Below are 24495 nucleotides of genomic sequence, written 5' to 3' on the forward strand. Positions count from 1 at the left end.
GACATGAATGTTGATTGGCTGACAGCTGTGGTATATCAGACCGTATACCACGGGTATGACCATTTTTACTGCTCTAATTACATTGGTAACCAGTTTGCAATAGCAGTAAGGCACCTCGGGGGTTTGTGGTACAAGGCCAATATACCATTGCTAAGGGCTGTGTCCAGGCATTCCACGTTGCGTCGTGACTAAGAACAGCCCTTAGACATTGTATTTTGGCCATATAGCACACCCACTCGGGCCTTATTGCTTAATTAAATATAACCCGCTTTCACCATTGGATCAGCAAGACCTGTAAATAAATCTACACTGAGCATGTCAACCTGCCTTGCCTTCTGCTGATTTCATGCCCTTACAACTGCCACAAGGTCCCTATTTTACAATTACATAGGCAAATCAAAATGTGTTGTAGACAAAAAAATGAAAAGGGCTGTCTGGTAGCCTCAATAAATAGACGACAATGATTTGTAGTTGAACAAGTTGTTGCATGTATATGTATTTTTTTACTTGACTTGAGACCTGACTTGAAAACTTGTGACTCGAATAATAGTGACTTGGTGCCAACTCTGATTTATACTGTATTTTTATAAAACATTTGTGAATTCCAGTGGGATCAAATATTCTGGTCCACGTATAGTTACAACCTTATCAATAGGTTAATAAATAAAATTGACCAAATTCACCATAAAATCATTTCACACTTGCACAATGTTATTCAAATTGTATTATCCATCACGCTGTGTAGTGTGCTCTTCATTGATCGAAGTGAGGTTTCTCATGCGTTGTATTTCCTGTAACCTGTCTGTGACTCCACTGTTAGCAACTTCACGTGTAGTGAAGAACCTCATCAAAGGATCTGCCGCTATGTCTGAAAAAACGGAGGTTGATTTAACCGGAACTAAGCAAAACACCGGTGTATGGCTAGTAAAGGTATGTTGCCTAAAATCGAATTAAACGGTAAGTCATATCCATACACATATTGGTCACACCTGACGGGTTTGTTAAGGATTAGCCTAGCATTTAGCTAGCTAAATTACCACCTCCGGTCTCTTTTTACCTTTTGTTTGACCTGATCAGGTTCCCAAGTACTTGGCCCAGCAGTGGGACAAAGCATCCGGAAATGGAGAAATTGGAAAGCTCAAGATTGTAAAGTAAACACTGACCATTAGCTATAACTCCACATTGTTCATTACTGAAAACATATTTCTGCTTTTCAGAGGGGTTCAACACTACCAGACATAGAAATGTTGACTTTTGCAGTGGACATCATGCTCAATTTTGTAGTTGGTGATGCTAGTTATAAATGGTCCGAAATTCAGTAACATGGTTCTTCAGGAATCAGCTGTCTAATGAGAATTAGTGTAGCCTATATTGTAGTTTCCTGAAAGTAAATGCATTTCCCCTCCCCCCCATAGGAAACAAGGAAAAACAGATGTAAGTATGTTACTTGTTGCCACAAGGTGTCACTGTAAACCCATACACTGTTCCTTGTCCTCAGTAATACCTCAAACTTCTGGAAGCGTTCTAGAAAACAGTAGCTGTATTATTAGAACATCATTTTCATTATTGGAAGTCATGTTTATAGATTCATAAACTATGATTAGTTGAATCAGAGGTTTTACTGCTTGGTTTGAACAAAAGCCTGCATCCATGCTGGGATGTTAGCGGATCCAAAGGTCTGTGGTGTTTCCTTTAGGTGTCTTTCACCCTGAATGAGGACCTAACCAGCCTGTCTGCCCTGGGGGAGAAGGCAGCGTCTGTACGAGCTCCCCGGGACCACCCATTCACCATGCATAGTGTGGGGGGGCAGACCCTGGCTGTGTTCACTGAGACCTCTGCAGGTAACAGTCTACTGTACTGCCCTGCTCTAGTACTGGTAAAACACCATGGAGATATGTTTCATTTTCAGTTGACGGTATATGGTGCCTTTTGAGTTGGTGAATCATAAATATTCAAGAGATGAGACTCCTTGAGATTAATCAGATTAGATTTGGGTCGTCATGCTCAAGCAATGGAGAGATTCATCATCAAGACTTCTCATTTGACTTGTCTTAATAAAAGATGTAGCTGAAATGTCGACAAACTATTTTATACTCTCCTGATTTTGCCTTGCTCTATTGTAGACAGAGTTATTACGATTACTCTAATGCACTGATTTTTTTTTAACCCTTTAAAATGTTATATAAAACTATTCTCATCAAATAGATATACCCAACTTTATTTTAAACAGCCTACTATAGAGACACAGGAGAGGAGTGCTTCTTTGGTTTATAGTTAATCCATGAGGTTCTCTTTGATCATTGGATGAAATAATATAGAACAAAAATAAATTGATTAAGATCACTTTGTTGGTCAAACCGAAATTTGACTTCCACTTTTAACCCCTCAAAGACACAGATCCAGGTTTTTGTAAAGGTGCAGGGGGCTGCCACACTGGGCTCCCAGTGGGCTGTTGTTGTGTGGGGTTTGCTCAAGGGCACAACAACAGGTAGTGGTATATAGGATTTATTATCAGCAACCCTTCCGCCTACCAACTCACTTCCCGACAGATTTTTCCCGTCAGACCCGGGATTGGAACTGGCAACCCTTCGGTTGCTGGCTCGCCTCTCTAATTGCTAGGCCACCTGCTGCCCTCATGAGCCATAGGCTTGTTGTGCACCGATGTGTTGCGACTACAACGGCCTTTATCAGCTGGATAGTAAACAATGTAGTGAAAACATTTGAAAACCTTTATTGTTTTCCGCTTATGCAAGAATAAAAAAACGTACCAATGTGTTGCGGCTACAACGGCCTTCATCAGGGTGACAAAGAATAGTGGTGGAAAAACAGGTATGTATATATACCAACTCACACCAAACTTTTGACTGGTACTGTATGTAAAAAGGCGCATTTCTACGTTTTGTAGAAGAAAAAAAACAACGTTAAAAGGTTCTACCCAATGACATCTTCAAAAGTTGCAACTTTTTTTATTTACTTTTTTCCCCCTTCTTAATCCTACCCTGTGATGTCACAGAGAAGCATTTTTTTAGGACTTTTCTTATCTTTTTAACCACCGATCATAGAAACACACCGTTTTCACATAGTGCCTTCAGAAAGTATTCAGACCCCTTACATTACACCCTTCTAAAATGTATTACATTTTTTTTAAATCCTCAGCAATCTACACAGAATACCCCATAATGACAAAACGAAAATGGGTTTTTAGAATTTTTTGCAAATATATTAAAAAACAGATACCTTATTTACATAAGTATTCAGACCCTTTGCTATGAGATTATAAATTGAGCTCAAGTGCATCCTGTTTCCATTGATCATCCTTGAGATGTTTCTACAACTTGATTGGCATCCACCTGTGGTAAATTCAATTGATTGGACATGATTTGGAAAGGCACCCACCTGCCTATATAAGGTCCCACAGTTGACTGTGCATGTCTGAGCAAAACCAAGCCAGGAGGTCAAAGGAATTGTCCGTAGAGCTCTGAGACAGAATTGTGTCAAGGCACAGATCTGGGGAAGAGTACCAAAACATTTCTGCATCATTGAAGGTCCCCAAGAACACAGTGGCCTCCATCATTCTAAATGGAAGAAGTTTGGAACCACCAAGACTCTTCCTAGAGCTAGCCGCCCAGCCAAACTGAGCAATCGGGGGAGAAGGACCTTGGTCAGGGAGGTGACCAAGAACCCGATGGTCCCTCTGGCAGAGCTCTAGATTTCCTCTGTGGAGATGGGAGAACCTTCCAGAAGGACAACCATCTCTGCAGCGCTCCATCAATCATGTCTTTATGGTAGAGTGGCCAGACACAAGCCACTCCTCAATAAAAGGAAGATGACAGCCCGCTTTCATTTTGCCAAAAGGCACCTAAAGACTCTCCAGACCATGCGAAACAGTATTCTCTGGTCTGATGAAACCAAGATTGAACTCTTTTGCCTGAATGCCAAGCGTCATGTCTGGAGGAAACCTGCCACCATCCCTACTGTAAAGTATGGTGGTGGAAGCATCATGCTGTGGGGGTGTTTTTCAGCGTCAGGGACTGGGAGATTAGTCAGGATCGAGGCAAAGATGAACAGAGCAAAGTACAGAGAGATCCATGATGAAAACCTGCTCCAGAGTGCTCAGGACCTCAGACTGGGATGAAGGTTCAACTTCCAACAGGACAACGACCCTAAGCACACAGCCAAGACAATGCAGGAGTGGCTTTGGGACAAGTCTCTGAATGTCCTTGAGTGGCCCAGCCAGAGACCGGACCTGAACCCGATCAAACATCTTTGTAGAGACCTGAAAATAGCTGTGCAGCAATGCTCCCATCCAACCTGACAGAGCTTGAGAGGATCTGCAGAGAAGAATGGGAGAAACACCCAAGTACAGATGTGCCAAGCTTGTAGTGTCATACCCAAGAAGACTCGAGGCTGTAATCGCTGCCAAAGGTGCTTTAACAAAGTACTGAGTAACGGGTCTGAATACTAATGTAAATGTGATACTTACATTTGCATAAATGTATAACCAGTTTTTGCTTGTCATTATGGGGTATTGTGTGTAGATTGATAAAGGAAAAAAAAGACTATTTCATCAACTTTAGAATAAGGCTGTAACGTAACAAAATGTGGAGTAAATCAATTGATCTGAATACTTTCCAAAGGCACTGTATGTAGACACTGGTATGATTCTAGAGACAATGAATATGAGGTTGGAAAGTGGAGGAATTGTCCTTTAACCCTGGCCACCTCCTGGCTGTGTTGGGTCACAAAGTAGATTTGCTTGGGTTTTTTAGGCCTGTGCGTGTGTTTTGAGAAGACTTTCTCTTTCCATAGATTTTGCTTTGGTGAGAGACTGGTTTAGCATTCTTGGTTTGTATCCCCGTTGCTGAGACCTGGAATACATTTTCACAGCTTTTTCCTCAAAATCCTCCTTCCTGTCACAAATACGGCGTGGCGGGGTGAAAACTGTCCACCCTGAGGATATTACGGCCCGTACGTTTCCTGTAAATGGTGATGTGGAGTGAGCCATTCTGAGTTAAGATTTTCAAATCCAGAAAGTTTTTTTGCGTTGACTGTATTCTAAACTCACCTTCAAATTCTCATTGAGGGAATTGACAGATTTGAATTCTAACAATTCATTTTCTAATCTAGAGAGCGCTAAAAGGATGTCATCAATGTATCTGCCTAACATACAATTAAAAAAAGGGTTAGGGATGGATCAATATTTACGGAATGGTTACCTGTAGGAAATGGGGGAGGGTCATGCTTTTTAAATTTCAGTCAAGGGAGGGTTTATTTTTTTATCTAGTCCGGCGGAGGGTCATGTAATTGAAACGTTTAATATTTGTCAGTGTTTTAGAAATAGTTGCTTATTTGGCTATTTATCGATGTGTGCCCGATGCCGCACCTCATCTGTGATTCTCTGCTGGGCGCGCAATATCAAGTGCGCCTATTGGCTATTTAGTGTGGTCTCAATCAAATGATCCATAGGCAGTAGCCTACGAAGTGCATGCTCAGAGAAGCATAGATCAAAGTTATATTTATAAGATAGCTGCTGGAATGGTGTAAATAAAACTAGGCTGCATTACACACTGCAATGGATATTCCAAACCTGAGCCCCGTCTTGCTTTGCTCTTGTTGATCAAACTTTTTTATGTGCTGCCTAATCAATGGCTGTGCTCATGGTGCTGAAAGTAGGCAAATTCGAGTAGGCATAATTCATTTCAACAGTCTTTATTTTAATTAGACTTTACTAACAACAAGAGGGCTTTGTGTTAGAGCCTGTTTCTTCCTATTTAAGAAATGAGATAGGCCTACCTGTTTTACAGACTAAATTAGGCTATAAGCTACTATATCCATAGATCTGTTGGTCAACTCCTCCACCCACCATGCACTTTTTAAATAGCCTACCTCCGTGTCAGTGAAGGGCTGTTAAGTTAAAACCAAGACTCGAACTGAGGGGGTATGCAAGGGTATGCCATAGGCCTGCCTTTTCTGAAAGAAAATGGCAAAAAACACAGGCCTACCCCTTGTTAGCTTAAGATTTTGAAGAAATCTGTCACTATCAATTGATTAAACTATTCACTTTTTGTACAGTGGATGTTTAAACCCAGACAGCTTTACGGGGATTACTTGTGACCTTCTCTCGTTGGGTTAAGCCACGGAAGAAGAGTAGCCAGCAGTTAAAGCTGACATTTTTCTGCATCGGTCGGCCTACTCTGTCTGGGGTGGAAAGGTAGGCCTAACTTTTGAAAGTGCCATGTTCAGATTCCCAATGACATCTCCGATTTAAATTATTTGCAAACAGTGACAGTTTCGTGAGCAAACAAGACATTGATTTGGCATTGGAGAAATATGATCAAATTCTTGGCCTGTAATTTCAGTAATTTGTGAGATACTAAAAAATATTCTGCTAAATCTACATAAGATGACGTAGAATTGCTTGACATTTTTATAGAAGGCAATATTTTTCCTCAGACCTGCAAATAGGGTGATAGATTCATGCAATGTTTTTACTATAAAGGAGATCTCTCCAACCCTACTATTGTCCACAGTGGTCTGCAATTCCACAACCTTCTGACCCGCAGCTCTGTGTGCTATCAAAATTCCTGTGTTGCCATGTAATGCTTACAGGACGAAGAACAGTTTCTGAAACTGCATACCTAAGGCTCAGGTCTGTGCAAGAAGTGAGCTTAAACGGTAGACATGTTCTCTGCTATCTACTTTGTTTTAATTATTATTTTAGGTACATGGGAGGTTCACTTGTTTTTTTTAAACGTTCAGGGAGGGTTTAGGTAAAATGTACTTTTTCATTTCAGAGAAGTCCGATTTTCTCCATGTAACCCTTTATTATAAATAATGTTCACTCTCTTAGCAGAACAGAGAATAAACTTCTCTTCCCAAAGTCCCCATAATAAGTTTGGGTAGTTCAAAGCAAGCCCTCATAGCAGTCTCCTTCTCTTGTTTAGTTCCACTCTGTTAATTGAAGAAAGTCAGCAGGGAGCGTATTTTCTTCTGGCCTATGTTTGAGATAATGCTTTGAAGCCTCCAGACCTTCATTGTGTACAATATTGGTGTAAAGGGATTCAACATCCATCGTTACCAAGTAGGAAGATCCAACATCTTTGAGCTCATATAGCTTGTTAAGAGTATGAGTGGTATCTTGAAGGAAAGAGAGAAGTTTGGCACAAAAGGCTTAATGTAGAAATCAATGTACTTGGAGGCAGGCTCTGATGTAGTTTCATTGTTGTTGATGGGCCTTCCAGGAGGTTTATGAGGATCCTTGTGGACTTTTGGTAACATGTAGCAGCACGTTAACCTAGGGTGGGCAGGGACTTTTTCCACATTTTGTTACGTTAGCCTTATTCTAAAATGTATTAAATAGTTTTTCCCCCTCATCAATCTACACACAATACTCCATAGTGTCTAAGCAACTTATTTTTTTCTTAATTTTAGCAAATCTATAAAAAACATGTTTTTTTAAAATGAAATCACATTTACATAAGTATTCAGACCCTTTACCCTGTACTTTGTTGAATCACCTTTGCCAGCGATTTACAGCCTGGAGTCTTCTTGGGTATGATGCTACATAGAGATGTTCGATCGGGTTCAAGTCTGGACTCTGGCTGGGCCACTCAAGGACATTCAGAGACTTGTCCCGAAGCCACTTCTGCGTTTGTCTTGGCTGTGTGCTTAGGGTCGTTGTCCTGTTGGAAGGTAAACCTTCGTCCCAGTCTGAGGTCCTGAGCACTCTGGAGCAGGTTTCATCATGGATCTCTCTGTACTTTGATCTGTTCATCTTTCCCTCGATCCTGACTAGTCTTCCAGTACCCGCTGCTGAAAAACATCCCCACAGCATGATGCTGCCACTACCATGCTTCACCATAGGGATGGTGACAGGTTTCCTCCAAATGTGACGCTTGGCATTCAGGCCAAAGAGTTCAGTATTGGTTTCATCAGATCAGAGAATCTTGTTTCTCATGGTCAGTGTCCTTTTACGTGCCTTTTTAGGTGCCTGAATACTTACGTAAATAAGGTATTTCAGTTTTTTTATTGATAATACATTTAGCAAAAACCTGTTTTCACTTTGTCATTATGGGTTAATGTGTGTAGCTTGAGGAAAATACATTTTGAATAAGGCTGTAACGTAACAAAATGTGGAAAAAGGGAAGGGGTCTGAATACTTTCAGAATGCATTGTATCACTAAACTCTTGTTTCATATTCTCCAAAGGGCTAGAAGACAAAGGCAGGTAATAGCCAATATTGTTGTACTGTCTATAGCCTTCCTGCTCATGCAGTATTTGTCCCTCTCTTATACAATAACAGACCCTCCTTTGTCAGTACTGTGATTCTCAGAAAGCCATTTAATGGTTGAATTTTTTATTTAGTGAGATTACCTCTCTACACCTTTATTCTTGTTCTCAAATCTACACCGTGAGACACGATGTAACGGCATTTAAAGGGATACTTTTGGATTTTGGCAATGAGGCCTTTTTTCTACCAGAGTCAAGCAGATACAACTTCTGCTTGGCAAATTAAAATAGAGTTCTTACGTCTCAAAATACAGTTCTGTCAACGTCCTGTTTCAATTTGTTCTCAAAAGGGAGTTTTTTCCCCCACAGAATCAATATGGGCAATTTCTGATTTGATCACCTCTGTCTTTGTTTAAGGAATCGATATATTCGTTTAGCCTACTGTGGCACTTAACGCCTTCTCATGTGCATACACAGTATCAGCACACACACCCATGTATTAATGATCTAATGGATGATTCTCAAATAACACAAAGAGGGCACCTCCACAGGTCGATATAAGATGGCGCCGGTGTTCCTAACCAATTGTGTTTTTTTGTTTGTTTCTTTGCGTTGTTTAACTTATTTGTGTACTTATTTTGTACATAATGTTGCTGCTGCTGTTTCTTATGACTGAAAATAACTTCTGGACATCAGAACAGTGATTACTCACCACGAACTGGCAGAATCCTTTTTTTCCTTTAACGGGTCCGACGAGCCCGACGTGAATGACATACTGCTTTCCCGGGAACAGGCCCATATCCCCCTCATTTGCGTGAAGAGAAGGTGGAGAAAAAGGGGCCGGAGGTCGAGCTGCCTTCTGAGAATTTGTTGGCGATCGAATAAACCCCCCATTGCCTTCCGTTCTGCTAGCAAACTTGCAATCTTAAGAAAAGAAAATCGATGACCTACGCGGAAGATTAAACTACCAACGGGACAATAAAAACTGTAATATCTTATGTTTCATGAAGTCGTGGGTGAACGAAGACATTATCAACATAAAGCTGGCTGGTTATACGCTGTATCGGCAGGATAGAACAGCGGCATCTGGTAAGACATGGGGCGGCGGACTATGTATTTTTGTAAATAACAGCTGGTGCATGATATCTAAGGAAGTCTTGAGGTTTTGCTTGCCTGAGGTAGAGTATCTCATGATAAGCTGTAGACCATACTATCTACCTAGAGAGTTTTCATCTGTATTTTTCGTAGCTGTCTACATACCACCACAGACCGATGCTGGCACCAAGACCGCACTCAATGAGCTGTATTCCGCCATAAGCAAACAGGAAAACACTCACCCAGGGGCTGCGCTCCTAGTGGCCGGGGATTTTAATGCAGGGAAACTTAAATCCACCTACCAAATTTCTATCAGCATGTTAAATGTTCAACCAGAGGGAAATTAAACTCTAGACCACCTTTACTCCACACACAGAGACGCATACAAAGCTCTCTCTCACCCTCCATTTGGCAAATCTGACCGTAATTCTATCCTCCTGCTTACAAGCAAAAATTAAAGCAGGAAGCACCAGTGACTCAGTCAACAAAAAAGTAGTCAAATGAAGCAGATGCTAAGCTACAGGACAGTTTTTCTAGCACAGACTGGAATATGTTCCGGGATTCTTCCAATGGCATTGAGGAGCACACCACACCAGTCACTGGCTTCATCAATAAGTGCATCGATGACGTAGTCCCCACAGTGACCGTACGTACCTTCCCCAACCAGAAGCCATGGATTACATGCAACATCTGTACTGAGCTAAAGGCTAGAGCTGCCACTTTCAAGGAGCGGGACTCTCACCCGGAAGCTTATAAGAAATCCCGCTATTCCCTCTGATGAACCATCAAACAGGCAAAGTGTCAATACAGGACTAAGATCGAATCGTACTACACCGGCTCTGACGCTCGTCGGATGTGGCAGGGCTTGCAAACCATTACAGACTACAAAGGGAAGCACAGCCGAGAGCTGCCCAGTGACACGAGCCTACCAGACGAGCTAAACTACTTCTGTGCTCGATTCGAGGCAAATAGCACTGAAACATGCATGAGGCACCAGCTGTTCCAGAAGACTGTGTGATCATGCTCTCCGCAGCCGATGCGAGTAAGACCTTCAAACAGGTAAACATTCACAAAGACCGCATGGTCAGATGGATTACCAGGACATGTACTGCGAGCATGCGCTGACCAACTGGCAAGTGTCATCACTGACATTTTAAACCTCTCCCTGTCCAAGTCTGTAATACCAACATGTTTTAAGCAGACCACCATAGTATTTGTGCCCAAGAACACTGAGGTAACCTGCCTAAATGACTATCGACCCGTAGCACTCACATCTGTAGCCATGAAGTGCTTTGAAAGGCTGGTCACGGCTAACATCAACACCATTATCCCAGAAACCCTAGACCCACTCCAATTTGCATACCGCCCTAACAGATCCACAGTTGATGCAATCTCTATTGCACTCCATACTGCCCTTTCCCACCTGGACAAAAGGAACACCTATGTGAGAATGCTATTCATTGACTACAGCTCAGCGTTGGACACAATAGTGCCCTCAAAGCTCATCAATAAGCTAAGGACCCTGCCCTCAAAGCTCATCAATAAGCTAAGGACCCTGGGACTAAGCACCTCCCTCTGCAACTGGATCCTGGACTTCCTGACGGGCCGCCCCCAGGTGGTAAGGGAAGGTAACAACACATCCGCCACGCTGATACTCAACACAGGGGCCCCTCAGGGGTGCGTGCTCAGTCCCCTCCTGTACTCCCTGTTCACGCATGACTGTACGGCCAGGCACAACTACAACACCATCATTAAGTTTGCCGATGACACAACAGTGGTAGGCCTGATCACCGACAACGACGAGACAGCCTATAGGGAGGGCGTCAGAGACCTGGCCGTGTGGTGCCAGGACAACAACCTCTCCCTCAACGTGATCAAGACAAAAGAGATGATTGTGGACTACAGGAAAAAGAGGACCGAGTACACCGCCGTTCTCATCGACGAGGCTGTAGTGGAGCAGGTTCAGCGCTTCAAGTTCCTTAGTGTCCACATCCCCATTAAAGTAACATGGTCCAAGCACACCAAGACAGTCGTGAAGAGGGCACGACAAAACCTATTCCCCCCTCAGGAGACTGAAAAGATTTGGCATGGGTCCTCAGATCCTCAAAAGGTTCTACAGCTGCACCATCGAGAGCATCCTGACTGGCTGCATCACTGCCTGGTATGGCAACTGCTCGGCCTCCGACCGCAAGGCACTACACAGGGTCGTGCGTATGGCCCAGTACATCACTGGAGCCAAGCAACCTGCCATCCAGGACCTCTATACCATGTGGTGTCAGAAGGCCGTAAAATTGTCTGACTCCAGCCACCCTAGTCATAGACTGTTCTCTCTGCTACCGCATGGCAAGCAGTACCGGAGCGCCAAGTCTAGGTCCAAGAGGCTTCTAAACAGCTTCTACCCCCAAGCCATAAGACTCCTGAACATGTAATCAAATGGCTACCCAGACTATTTGCATTGCCACCCCTCTTTACACCGCTGCTACTCTCTGTTGTTGTTGTCATATATGCATAGTCACTTCAATAACTCTACCTACATGTACATAGTACCTCAACTAACCGGTGCCCCTGCACATTGACTCTGTACTGGTTACCCCCCTGTATATAGTCTCGCTATTGTTGTTTAACTGCTGCTCTTTAATTACTTGTTACTTTTATCTCTTATTCTTGTCTGTATTTTTTGAAACTGCATTGTTGGTTGGTTGCTTTTAAGTAAGCATTTCACTGTGTCTACGCCTGTTGTATTCGGCGCATGTGACTAATACAATTTGATTTGAAAAAGTGAAGGGGTCTGAAAATTTTACGAATTCCCTGTATATGCTAAAGGGTATGTGTGCATTCCATCGAGGGCATAGTGGAACAGTAGGCAGGCAGTTATTCAGTCAGCTGACTGTCTGTGTGTGAACATTTCGTGCCTCCTTTGTGAGAGAGCAGAGCAAAAGGTGACAATGTCTCTGAGAAACAATGACTTTTCCTGCCTGAACAATACGCTGCTGCCACTTCTGGCTGGATGATGTCCATCTAGCTTTCACACCAACCTCGGCACATCCACCCAGCTTCTCAGCCCATCAGACACTGCATATTTGTTATATTCCAGCAACAGCCCTTGCTTGATGAATTGAATGTCTTCTATCTAGAGTTGAGCCTGAGAGTAGAGACATGTCCAGTAGGAGAGGGCAGGGTAACTGTCTGCCATCCCTCCCACTCTGGACTTGGCTTCTCCTCTCATTACAGACAAGGACAGAACAGACAGAGAGACAGGAGCTCAGTTCTCTGCCTGGCAAAACTCACATGACAGCTCCAGTAGAGAGACTGGAGAGAGAGAACTGAGCAGGTCTGAGGGGGTTTGGCTCTCTTTGATCTTTGTAGTTAATATAAATGTGTTGACTGCAGAACTTCTGGTGAATGGAGCTAGGTAAGACCTATTCCTAGAATACTGTAGGCTACTGTACACAACAGGCACGGTGATGAATCCGGTCCAAAATGAATACATTCAACTTTGGGCTTGAAATGGTATCACTTTCAGGGATTTTTCACCTAAAGAAAAGCTAGACAGTCAGGGAGAATAGAAAAATCACAAAACAATACATTTAGCAGTGTTCATTTTGTTATTTTGTTTGAGCAAAAGAACACAGCATTATCCAAGAAAAAATGCATAGAATTGCAGGAAACTAACTTTAAAACTGCCACATTTCCTCAGCTACATGGCAAAATGTAAAGAATTGTAGGAAATGTGCTTTAAAACTTCTAAATAAAATCTCAGCTCTATGGAGAAAGGTGTATAATTGCAGGAAATTAGCTTAAGAGTTCTCTATAGTGCCAAGATGGCTGCCTCTAAAATGTAACCTCTCTGATGGCCCGAACGTGCTCCCTGCCTCGGATTCAGACTGCTACATTTCTTATAAGGTGCGTCTGATCCTACGAGAGAGAGAGAGGCAGCGAAGACAGACAAACCGACAAAGAACATGACAGCGGGGAATTTTTCTCAAAGCAATTAGATGCACTCAGGAGACAGCCTGGATTTGTGTACTGTATATCAGCATCACTCATCCACTCCACAACAGGTGGGCTCTTTCTGCTGTGTGTAATGCAGTATGATTATCTCCAGACAGAGTCAAAGAGGTCTTGGCTGACTGCGTGTCTGCAGTAATAGTAGAGTACTATTAGTGTTATTAAAAAATTCTCTTTCTCTCTCTCTACAGGGAGAATCTCTATGCTCTGCTCACCAGACCTGGCTGCTCTGTTTTACCGTAGCTTCTGAAACTACTGGAACATTAGATGGAAGTAGTTTCACCCCTGACCAATTGCAATTAAAAACTTACTGAGAAAACCACAACCCGTAGGAGTGGGAGAGATACAAAGGGAGAGGGCGGGAGGGATGGGAGAGAGCGGGAGGGAGGAGAGAGAGCGGGAGGGAGGAGAGAGGGGGAGAGAAAAAAAGAGCTGGTTGGGGGGTGAGAGAAAGAGAGCAAGAGGGAGGAATGGCTTTCTAACAGTACATACAGCTGAGCCTATTCACTGCCAGCTTCTGTAGCCTGTTGCTAAGCAACCTCTTAATCAATACCTGCTGCGTGCCAGAGCTGTGCAGAACACAGAAAAAAATAAAACACTTAAAGACATAAAATTACATGAACCTACTACAACTGACATTCCGCGCATGGCTTCTGTAGGAATGACATCATTAATGGACGCAATTATCGCTTTCTGTGTTGATATACACTGAGTGTAGAAAACATTAGGAACAACTTCCTAATATTGAATTGCATCCTCTTTTTCCCTTAGAACAGCCTCAAGTCGCCAGGTCATGGACTACAAGGTGTCGAAAGCATTCCACAGGGATGCTGGACCCTGCTGCCTCCAATGCTTCCCACAGTTGTGTCAAGTTTTCTGGATGTCTTTTGGGTGGTGGACCATTCTTGATACAAACGGGAAACTGTTGAGTGTGAAAAACCCAGCAGCGTTGCAGTTCTTGACACACTCAAACCGGTGCGCCTTGCACCTACTACCATACCCCGTTCAAAGGAAGGACTTAAATCTTTTGTCTTCCCCATTCACCCTCTGAGTGGCACACACACGCAATCCATGTCTCAAAAATCCTTCTTCAACCTGTCTCCATCCATTTATCTACACTGATTTGAAGTGGATTTAACAGATGACATCAATAAGGGATCATAGCTTTCACGCAGATTCAAATGGTCAGTCTATGTCATGTAAAGAGCAGGTACAGTACATCCACCTATGGTATATCAAATCAAATTGTATTTGTCACATGCACCAAATACAACAGGTGTAGACCTTACAGTGAAATGCTTACTTAGGAGCCCCTAACCAACAATGCAGTTAAAAAAAAAATACAAATAAGAATAAGAAATTAAGTAACAAGTAATTAAAGAGCAGCAGTAAAATAACAAAAACGAGACTATATACAGGGGGGTACCGGTACAGAGTCAATGTGCAGGGGCACCAGTTAGTCAAGGTAATTGAGGTAATTTGTACATGTAGGTAGAGATAAGTGACTATGCATAGATGATAACAACAGAGTAGCAGCGGTGTAAAAGAGGGGGGCAATGCAAATAGTCTGGGTAGCCATTTGATTAGATGTTTAGAAGCCTCTTGGACCTAGACTTGGCGCTCCGGTACCGCTTGCCGTGCGGAAGCAGAGAAAACAGTCTATGACTAGGGTGGCTGGAGTCTTTGGCAATTTTTAGGGCCTTCCTCTGACACCACCTGGTATAGAGGTCCTGGATGGCAGGTTGCTAGGCCCCAGTGATGTACTGGGCCGTTCGCACTACACTCTGTAGTGCCTTGCGGTCGGAGGCCGCGCAGTTCCATACCAGGCAGTGGTGCAACCAGTCAGGATGCTCTCAATGGTGCAGCTGTAGAACCTTTTGAGGATCTGAGGACCCATGCCAAGTCTCCTGAAGGGGAATAGGCTTTGTCGTGCCCTCTTCACGGCTGTCTTGGTGTGCTTGGACCATGTTACTTTAATGGGGATGTGGACACCAAGGAACTTGAAGGTCTCAACCTGCTCTACTACAGCCCCGTCAATGAGAATGGGGGCGTGCTCGGTCCTCTTTTTCCTGTAGTCCACAATCATCTCTTTTGTCTTGATCACGTTGAGGGAGAGGTTGTTGTCCTGGCACCACACGGCCAGGTCTCTGACCTCCTTCCTGCAGGCTGTCTCGTCGTTGTCGGTGATCAGGTCTACCACTGTTGTGTCATCGGCAAATTTAATGATGGTGTTGGAGTTGTGCCTGGCCATGCAGTCATGAGTGAACAGAGAGTACAGGAGGGGACTGAGCACGCACCCCCGAGGGGCCCCTGTGTTGAGGATCAATGTGGCGGATGTGTTGTTTCCTACCCTTACCACCTGGGGGGTGGCCCGTCAGGAATCCAGGATCCAGTTGCGGAAGGAGGTGTTTAGTCCCAGGGTCCTTAGCTTATTGATGAGCTATGAGGGCACTATGGTGTAGTCATTTAGGCAGGTTACCTTAGTGTTCTTGGACACAGACCATGGTGGTCTGCTTAAAACATGTTGGTATTACAGACGTGTTTTTTTTTATTTTTTTATTTTACCGTTATTTTACCAGGTAAGTTGACTGAGAACACATTCTCATTTACAGCAACGACCTGGGGAATAGTTTCAGGGGAGAGGAGGGGGATGAATGAGCCAATTGTAAGCTGGGGATGATTAGACGTGTGCAGGGAGAGGTTGAAAATGTCAGTGAAGACACTTGCCAGTTGGTCAGCGCATGCTCGCAGTACACGTCCTGGTAATCCGTCTGGCCCTGCGGCCTTGTGAATGTTTACCTGTTTAAAGGTCTTACTCACATCAGCTGCGGCATCACACAGTCTTCCCGGAACAGCTGGTGCTCTCATGCATGTTTCAGTGTTATTCGCCTCAAAGCAAGCATAGAGGTAGTTTGGCAGGCTCGTGTCACTGGGCAGCTCTAGGCTGTGCTTCCCTTTGTAGTCTGTAATGGTTTGCAAGCCCTGCCACGTCCGACCCGGTGTAGTACAATTCGATCTTAGTCCTGTATTGCAGCTTTGCCTGTTTGATGGTTTGTCGGAGGGCATAGCAGGATTTCTTATAAGCTTCCGGGTGAGAGTCCCACTCCTTGAAAGCGGCAGCTCTAGCCTTTAGCTCAGTGAGGATGCTGCCTGTAATCCATGGCTTCTGTCTGGTTGGGGTATGTACGTACGGTCACTGTGGGGACGACGTCATCGATGTACTTATTGATGAAGCCAATGACTGATATGGTGTGCTCCTCAATGCCATCGGAGGAATCCCGGAACATATTCCAGTCTGTGCTAGCGAAACTGTCCTGTAGTTTAGCATCTGCTTCATCTGACCACTTTTTTTACATTTTACATTTTAGTAATTTAGCAGACACTCTTATCCAGAGCGACTTACAGTAGTAAATGCATACATTTCATTTCATGCATTTGTTTTGTACTGGCCCCCCGTGGGAATCGAACCCACAACCCTGGCGTTGCACACACACCATGCTGGCGTTGCTAACACCATGCTCTACCAACTGAACCACAGGGAAGGCCGTTATTGATCTAGTCACTGGTGCTTCCTGTTTTATTTTTTGCTTGTAACCAGGAATCCGGAGGATAGAATTATGGTCAGATTTGCCAAGTGGAGGGTGAGGGAGAGCTTTGTGTGCGTCTCTGTGTGTGGAGTAAAGGTGGTCCAGAGTTTTTCTTCCTCTTTTTCCACATTTTGTTACGTTACAGCCTGATTCTAAAATGTATTAAATTATTTTAAAAAATCCTCATCAATCTATACTCACTACCCCATAATGACAAAGTGAAAACAGATTTTAGAAAATGTATTACAAATAAAAAACACCTTATTTATATAAGTATTCAGACCCTTTGCTATGAGACTCGAAATTGAGCTCAGGTGCATCCTATTTTCATTGATCATCCTTGATGTTTCTAAAACTTAATTTGAGTTCACCTGTGGTTAATTCAATTGATTGGACAGGATTTGGAAAGGCACACACCTGTCTATATAAGGTCCCACAGTTGACTACATGTCAGAGCAAAAACCAAGCCATGAGGTTGAAGGATTTGTCCGTAGAGCTCCAAGACAGGATTGTGTCGAGGCACAGATCTAAGGAGAAGGGCACCAAAAAATGTCTGCAGCATGGAAGGTCCCCTAGAACGCAGTGGCCTCCATCATTCTTAAACGGAAGAAGTTTGGAACCACCAAAACTCTTCCTAGAGCTAGCCGCCCGGCCAAACTGTACAATCGGGGGAGAAGGGCCTCGGTCAGGGAGATGACCAAGAACCCGATGGTCACTCTGATAGAGCTTCAGAGTTCCTCTGTGGAGATGGGAGAACCTTCCATAAGGACAAGCATCTCTGCAGCACATGACCGCCTGCTTTGGGTGTGTCAATAGGCACCTAAAGGACACAGACCATGAAAAACAAGATTCTCCGGTCTGATGAAACCAAGATTAAACTCTTTGGCCTGAATGCCAAGTGTCACGTCTGGAGGAAACCTGGCATCATCCATACGGTGGAGCATGGTGGTGGCATCATCATGCTGTGGGGATTTTTTTCAGTGGCAGGGACTGGGAGACTAGTCAGGATCGAGGGAAAGATGAACGGAGCACAGTACATAGAGGCCCTTGATGAAAACCTGCTCCAGAGCGCTCAGGACCTCAGACTGGGGCGAAGGTTCACCTTCCAACAAGACAACAACCCTAAGCGCATAGCCAAGACAATGCAGGAGTAGCTTCGGGACAAGTCTCTGAATGTCCTTGAGTGGCCCAGCCAGAGCCCTGAACTGAACCCGATCGAACATCTCTGGAGAGACCTAAAAATAGCTGTGCAGCGACGCTCCCAATTCAACCTGACAGAGCTTGAGAGGGTCTACAGAGAAGAATGGGAGATACTCCCCAAATACAGGTTTGCCAAGCTTGTAGTGTTATACCCAAGCAGACTCGAGGATGTTATCGCTGCCAAAGGTGCTTCAACAAAGTACTGAGTAACGGGTCTGAATACATTTTGTAAAATGTCTAAAAACCTGGTTTTGCTTTGTTATTATGAGGTACTGTGTGTAGATTGAGGGGAAAACAACTGCTAAATAAATTTTAGAATAAGGCTGTAGCGTAACAAAATGTGGATAAAGTGAAGGTGTCTGAATACTTTCCGAATGCACCGTACCTAGCCCCCCCCCCCCCCCATGGGAGGAAATCATATGTATTTGGACAAATCCACCTATTGTGTATCAAATTAGCCAAAAGTTTTAAAGTATTTGTTCACATATTACTTTTACGAGCTTGTGACTCTACAGATGCATTTGAAGTTTGTTTTGGTTGTGTTTTGGGTTATGTTTTGTTCAATAGTAACTGAATGGGGAATGATGACTGGATTAATTTTCTTTCTGAGTAGATTTTTCGAAAATACTTTCATAATGAATAATGACGTGATAAAAAATAACAAAACATGCTATCCTCTCACCATTACCAATAACAGGGGAGGTCAAGTCAAAATCCTGTCAAAGTTTGTTGGCCATGCACACAGCTTAGCAGATGTTATAGAGGATGCAGAGAAATGCTTATGTTACTAGCTCCTAACATTGCAGTAAAATGTCAATCAAGTACACAAATAATCAACAATTTATAGGGAAAAAACGTAGTAATTTTTGGAGGCGTATGTTCCTACACTATAAGTGAATTTGTCCAATTAGCTTACATATGATTTCTTCAAATTGGGGGACTAGATACATAGTGCTTTATTTCTAAACGGTAAAACAGATATGTATTAAAAACACCCTCAAATAAAAACAGACATTCTGTACTGTCACCTATTACGAACAGTCATTTCTAAAACATGAAATGATTTGTAGAGACACATTTTCAAATGTAGCTTTACTGTCCAAATGCATGTGGAGGGGAGTGCATGTATTGGGTAGATAATGTACAATTGTGTGTGTGTATATATTGGGCCTGTCTAGAACATAAAAATATTCTTTAGAATGTACAGATATTCTTTAGAATATCGAGGTTTAGAGGTTATTTAGTGCTTACTGAAGGCTGGTGATTTATTTGAGAGAGACCGCAGCATGTGGCTCAGCTCCACTACAAAGTGATTGATTCAGCTGTGTGTGTGTGTCTCTTTCTCTGCCTTTCTTTCTCTCCCTGTCATCTCTTTCTTTCATTCTTTCTCTTTTCATCTGCCTTTCTTTCTCTCCCTGTCATATCTGACTCCTCTCTCCTTGCCTTTTTTCTCTCTCCTTGCCTTTTTTCTCTCTCCCTTCTTTCTCTCCTCTCTCTCCTCTTTCTCTATGCCTCCCTCTCTCGGTCTCTTCCCCCCTCGACCCCCTCTCTGCCGCTTCCTCCTCTACCCTCTTTCTGCCTCTTCTCCCTCTGCCTCTTCCTCCTCTACCCTCTTTCTGCCTCTCTCCTCTTCCCTCTCTCTGCCCCCTCTTTCTCTCTGCATCTTCCTCCTCATATTTTTCTCTGCCTCTTCTCCCTCTACCCTCTCTCTTTCTCTTCCCCCTCTATCCCTCTTCCCCCCTCTAGCCTTGGCCTCTTGTCAGTCTAGGTTGGCTGTAGTTGACCCGTCCATTAGAATCATTCCAGGGGTAAGAATAGTTAGGAATGTTAGTTGTTTCCCTTAGTTATGCATAGCCATGGAGACACCTACTGCCATAAGGAACAGGCTCGGTGTGTGTGTGTGTGTGTGTGTGTGTGTGTGTATTAGAGGGAAGAAAGTCAGTGTGGAGACAAACAGTGAATATTAATCTGAATAATAATCAGTTAATGGGTTGCCTCTGTTTTTTAATAAGCTGTGTGCTCTCTGTATTTCTGTCTTTTTCTCTCTCTGTTGTTCTCTTGTTCTGTATTAACCCCCACCCCTCTCTCCCTGCTCCCACTGCTTCTTCCTCTCCCCCTCTTCTTCCATCTCTTTCTCACTCTCTCTGCCACCTGTGGCTGAGATGTTCACCAATCTGAGCTAACAGCTAATAGGCACAGTGGTACCTCATCACATTTGGATGGGTCTCAAAGGCAATTAAAAAGCTCTTAGGTTTGATGTCCCCCTCAGCATACTGCTGGCTCCGGGAGCATCGTGTTTTCTCCAATGCCAGAAGAGAGAGTGTGTGTGTGTGTGTGTGTGCGTGCGTGGAGCTTGAGTCTGCTGTGGTGGATCAGAAGGGATGTGTTTAGTAGTATGAAACATAGAGACAGTGTTCACTGTGTGTGTCATGGGTAGGGGGCTGTAGGTCTGAAGAAAGAGCGTGCTGCAACAGATGGTTTCTGGGGTGTTTGAGACGCAGGCTAAGTCGAGGTGGGCGTATTATGTGGTCAACACTACAGCTACTGTACTTAAAGCATAGATTGAGTTTGGTTATTTTAGTTCCTAATATTCTGTTCTCGCACCATCTGTTGCCTTGTGTCAGAAGGGTTCTGTCAGAGATGAATTACAAGATGGTAAAACAATTAGCACTGGGTGGCAGGGGAACTCTGTTTAAGACCAAACTAAAGGAAACGTGTCTGCTTAGTCAGAGTGCACCGTATCATACTCTACCACCAGTACTCAGTACAAACATTTCATGGAAAACTGGACCCACTGCTCAACAACAACCCCTTTAGCAGAGTTTTGGGAAATAACTACACAATTATTGATTCAATATGTTTAGTCTTGTTGTGGAATGTAGAAATGGCTTAAATGCATAGTGAAATAATTGATAGTACGACACATTTTAAAGGTTGAGATATGGATGTAAAAAGAGGTACACCTTGAGGGAAGAGAGCAGCGTTTATTGAACTGCCTTCCTGACCCACTTCTTAAAATATCAATAGTCTCCATGGTCTGGGGAGCATAAGTCTCAGAGGCCCTGGGATAAAGACACCAGCACAACTGTCAATCACTGACCTCACTCACCAGTGATCACTAACTATATGAAATGTTGGCTTATAACATTGGGCTCCCGAGTGGCGCAGCGGTCTAAAGCACTGCATCTCAGTGCAAGAGGCGTTATTACAGTCCCTGGTTCGAGTCCAGGCTGTATCACGTCCGGCCGTGATTGGGAGTCCCATAGGGCGGTGCACAATTGGCCCAGCGTCGTCCAGGTTTGGCCGGGGTAGGCCGTCATTGTAAATAAGAATTTGTTCTTAACTGACTTGCCAGTTAAATAAAGGTTAAATAAAAAAATTATAAACGTAGCGAAATGGGAAAAGAGATTTAATATAGGAATTCAGATTTGATTATGATCCTTTCAGGTAGGTTATTACATTAAAGATGTAGGATCTTAATTTGAGCCAGTTTGCTACAGCAGGATAATAATCCTTCAGAAACAGTAAATGTGAATTATTATATAGATTATAAATAATTTACATTTTTGGAGGTAGATACATTTTCCTTAAGGATAAATCAAGTCTGAAATTTCAAAGTGGAAATTATAAACTTCAGAAGCCTTTTTTAAGCCTCAAATACACTGCATGTTTTACCTTTCCTGAATTGAAGGAAAGTTCTGCAACGGTGATCAAATTAAGATCCTACATATGTACGTCAAAACACTGCATGTCTGTTGAGGGTTTGGTTTGAGGTTACTGCTCTGTGATGTTGGGCACTGATGCATGTTCCAGTACACTAAGCTGACTTTCTAGTTAATAAGGAGAGTTGACGTTGCTAACTCTATTATAGTTCTACGTCTGATACATTAGTTCCCAGTCTATTCTATTAAAGCACTATGGTCAGCTCTATCTGCCTTAATGAACTGTCATTATGTTGATGCAATTAAATATGAAATACAAGTCCCCTTGTACTGTATATAATAGAGTAGACACATGCCAGCATGACTTGTGGAAAATATTAGAAAATATAATCATGCCGATATTCATGAATTTTATTTTGTGTGAAACAAAACATTCACATATCCAAAAGAACACACATTGTCACTTACTCACTCACAGCACTTACAATCACAATGTTGGTGTCTGATTTGAAAATCTTCACTGCACATGCATCATGCTAGATTTGAACCTTTGGGTCTAAACTCTCTGTGCTTGTCTGCTGCAGGGCATTCACACTGACCTCCCTTTCATCTAGTCAGGCAAGTTGCTGCTATAAAATAATAGTTTTTTTGTCCAATGATCAGCAACAGTCAGTCAGTCAGTACAGTGTTCAACTGTACCTCTCCCCTCAGAATCCAGAGAAAGGCTTGGTCACACAACTCAACTCAAAACACAGCAACCAAAAACACACACTGTAATACCTCACGGTGCACACTAAGGCTGGTTTGAAGGGGAAGCAGCCTGAATGGAAAAAGCAGCTTATGTATGCGTAATTCAGTAGGAGGCTGGTCCTCTGAGAGGTTGTGTTCTGTCCTGCAGCAGTGAGGGTGGTCAAGGAGGTGGATGCTCTCTCTCTTGACTCTCTCTGAGGTTGGACTCCAGACAAAGTGCAGAGAAATGACTGTCCTGCATCAGTTTCAATCTAGGGGCTAGGGGTCAATCTGGAATCAGACACCTTTCTCCTTCGTCTCCCTCTTGTTTCCCTCACTACCTACTGTACCTGCCCCCCTCTCTCCCAATCTTCCCCTCTCTATCCACCTCCCTGTTCATTCCCTTCCTGATCCCTCTCCCCCATCTTTCCCTCTTCCCTGCCTCTCCATCCTCTCTTACTTGACAAAGTGCAGAGCCTCTGCGGCCACCACAGATCCCTTGCTGCTGTCCAGAGAGCTGATTAGAGAGAAGCCAGCCTTCAGGGCCAGCATCACCGTCTCTAGCTTCAGACACTCCAGGGTACACAGGAAGGTACTGTCCTGCTTCAGCACCAGCCTGGAGCCAGGGTCCGACTTGATGAAGTGGCGGAACTGGATCACGTTGGACGACACCTCAAACTCCTCTGGGAAGCCGTCCAGCCGGCTCTTTGAGATCTGAACCAGGCGCCCTTTGATCTTGTCGATGAAGGAGGGGTCGCTGCAGTACACCTTGAAACCCTGCGACCTCTCGTCAGTCACCTCCAGGAAGGCGGGCTCCCGTTGCGCCGCCCGCATCCCCTCCCACTCTGAAATGGCCTCCACCAATCCACTGAGGCGGTAGAACTCTGCTTCTCCTCTCAGAAGGCCCACCTCTCGGAAGTCGTCGGGCAGCTGCAGGTCTCCGGTCCGCAGGAAGTTGAGGATGTGTCTGAACACTGGGCCGTCGCGGTCGATGAATGGGTTGCCCATGGAGTCAGTGTGCTGGATGGGCTTCCTGCCGCTGGCCAGCTCCTCCAACACTGACCCCTGGTGGCGGCTGAGGGTGGTGCGGTGCGCGGCATAGAGAAAGCCCCCCACGTTGAGAGTGATGGTGCCTGAGGAGGGCTTCTTGATGCTCTTGCTGGGCTGCAGCAGGTCTGGGTTGATCTGACTCAGGTCACTGTCCATCCTTCTGAGTTTCCATTCCATGCCGCTCCCGCTCAACAACTGCAGTCTTTTTGTCTGTGTGTGTGTCCTCAGGATAAGTGTGTAGCGTGCAGTAACAAAGTGTGTGTGTGTTAGTGTATGGGAGCGTCACGGAGAGGTACTGACATAGAGAGGAGTGCAGAGCGCACTGGTAGCAGAATGAGTCTGCCTCTACTTGTCTCTCTCTCCTCCCTCTTACATCCCTCCCTCACTCTCTCGCTCTCTCTCTCTCTCTCTCTCTCTCTCTGTGTGTTGGAGGAAGAGAGGGGGCCAGTGCCATCCTCCATCATAAGGTGGGAGGAGAGAGTGTGTGTGCTTTAGAGAGAGAGAAAACAACAGAGTAGAAAGAGTGGCAGGTGCACTCGCCCTTCTCTCATCCTCTCTAAATCTCCGTCTTCTCTCTTTCCCCTCTCTCTTCTTCCTCTCATCCCCCTCTTTTCTTCCACCCTCTCTTTTTCTATTTCTCTCCATCTTCCCTCTTTCCCCCTCTCATCCAGCCCCCCTCTCTCTTTCTTCCATCTCTCTCTACTCCTCTCTCTCTCCTTGTCTTCGTAATTAGCCCTCTCCTCTCGCTGATGAAAAGGTTCCTCAGCTGTGCTTCTGCACGTGAGAGCAAAGGAGGCCGTGAACACACACACTCTATATACGCTTGCAGATACACGCCAACACACACACAGGACATTGTCATGGCTGGGAACTTGGATAACAAGCCTCTCTCCCCAACCCCTAGACTGAGAGAGGGGAGGTGGCAGTATCTCTGT

The 24495-nt window shown here is 44.2% G+C and overlaps 2 protein-coding genes across 2 annotated transcripts in view; one reads left to right on the plus strand and one right to left on the minus strand.

The window, feature by feature from the left end:
- Window positions 1–797: 797 nt before the first annotated feature.
- LOC115161059 (general transcription factor IIF subunit 2) overlaps window positions 798–24495 on the plus strand; it is a 40756-nt gene continuing 17058 nt past the window's right edge. Inside the window, exons 1-4 of the mRNA XM_029711760.1 lie at window positions 798–930; window positions 1078–1151; window positions 1416–1434; window positions 1697–1841. Coding sequence (XP_029567620.1) covers window positions 865–930; window positions 1078–1151; window positions 1416–1434; window positions 1697–1841 — 304 coding nt within the window. The 5' untranslated portion in view covers window positions 798–864. The remainder of the gene's footprint in view (window positions 931–1077; window positions 1152–1415; window positions 1435–1696; window positions 1842–24495) is intronic.
- kctd4 (potassium channel tetramerization domain containing 4) lies at window positions 22179–23906 on the minus strand. Its single transcript, XM_029711759.1, has one exon. It carries the CDS (start codon window positions 23735–23737, stop codon window positions 22967–22969), a length of 771 nt encoding a protein of 256 aa, XP_029567619.1. The 5' UTR covers window positions 23738–23906; the 3' UTR covers window positions 22179–22966.

Source organism: Salmo trutta, chromosome 24 (genome assembly GCF_901001165.1).
Source record: "Salmo trutta chromosome 24, fSalTru1.1, whole genome shotgun sequence".
NCBI classification, from domain to species: Eukaryota; Metazoa; Chordata; class Actinopteri; order Salmoniformes; family Salmonidae; genus Salmo; species Salmo trutta.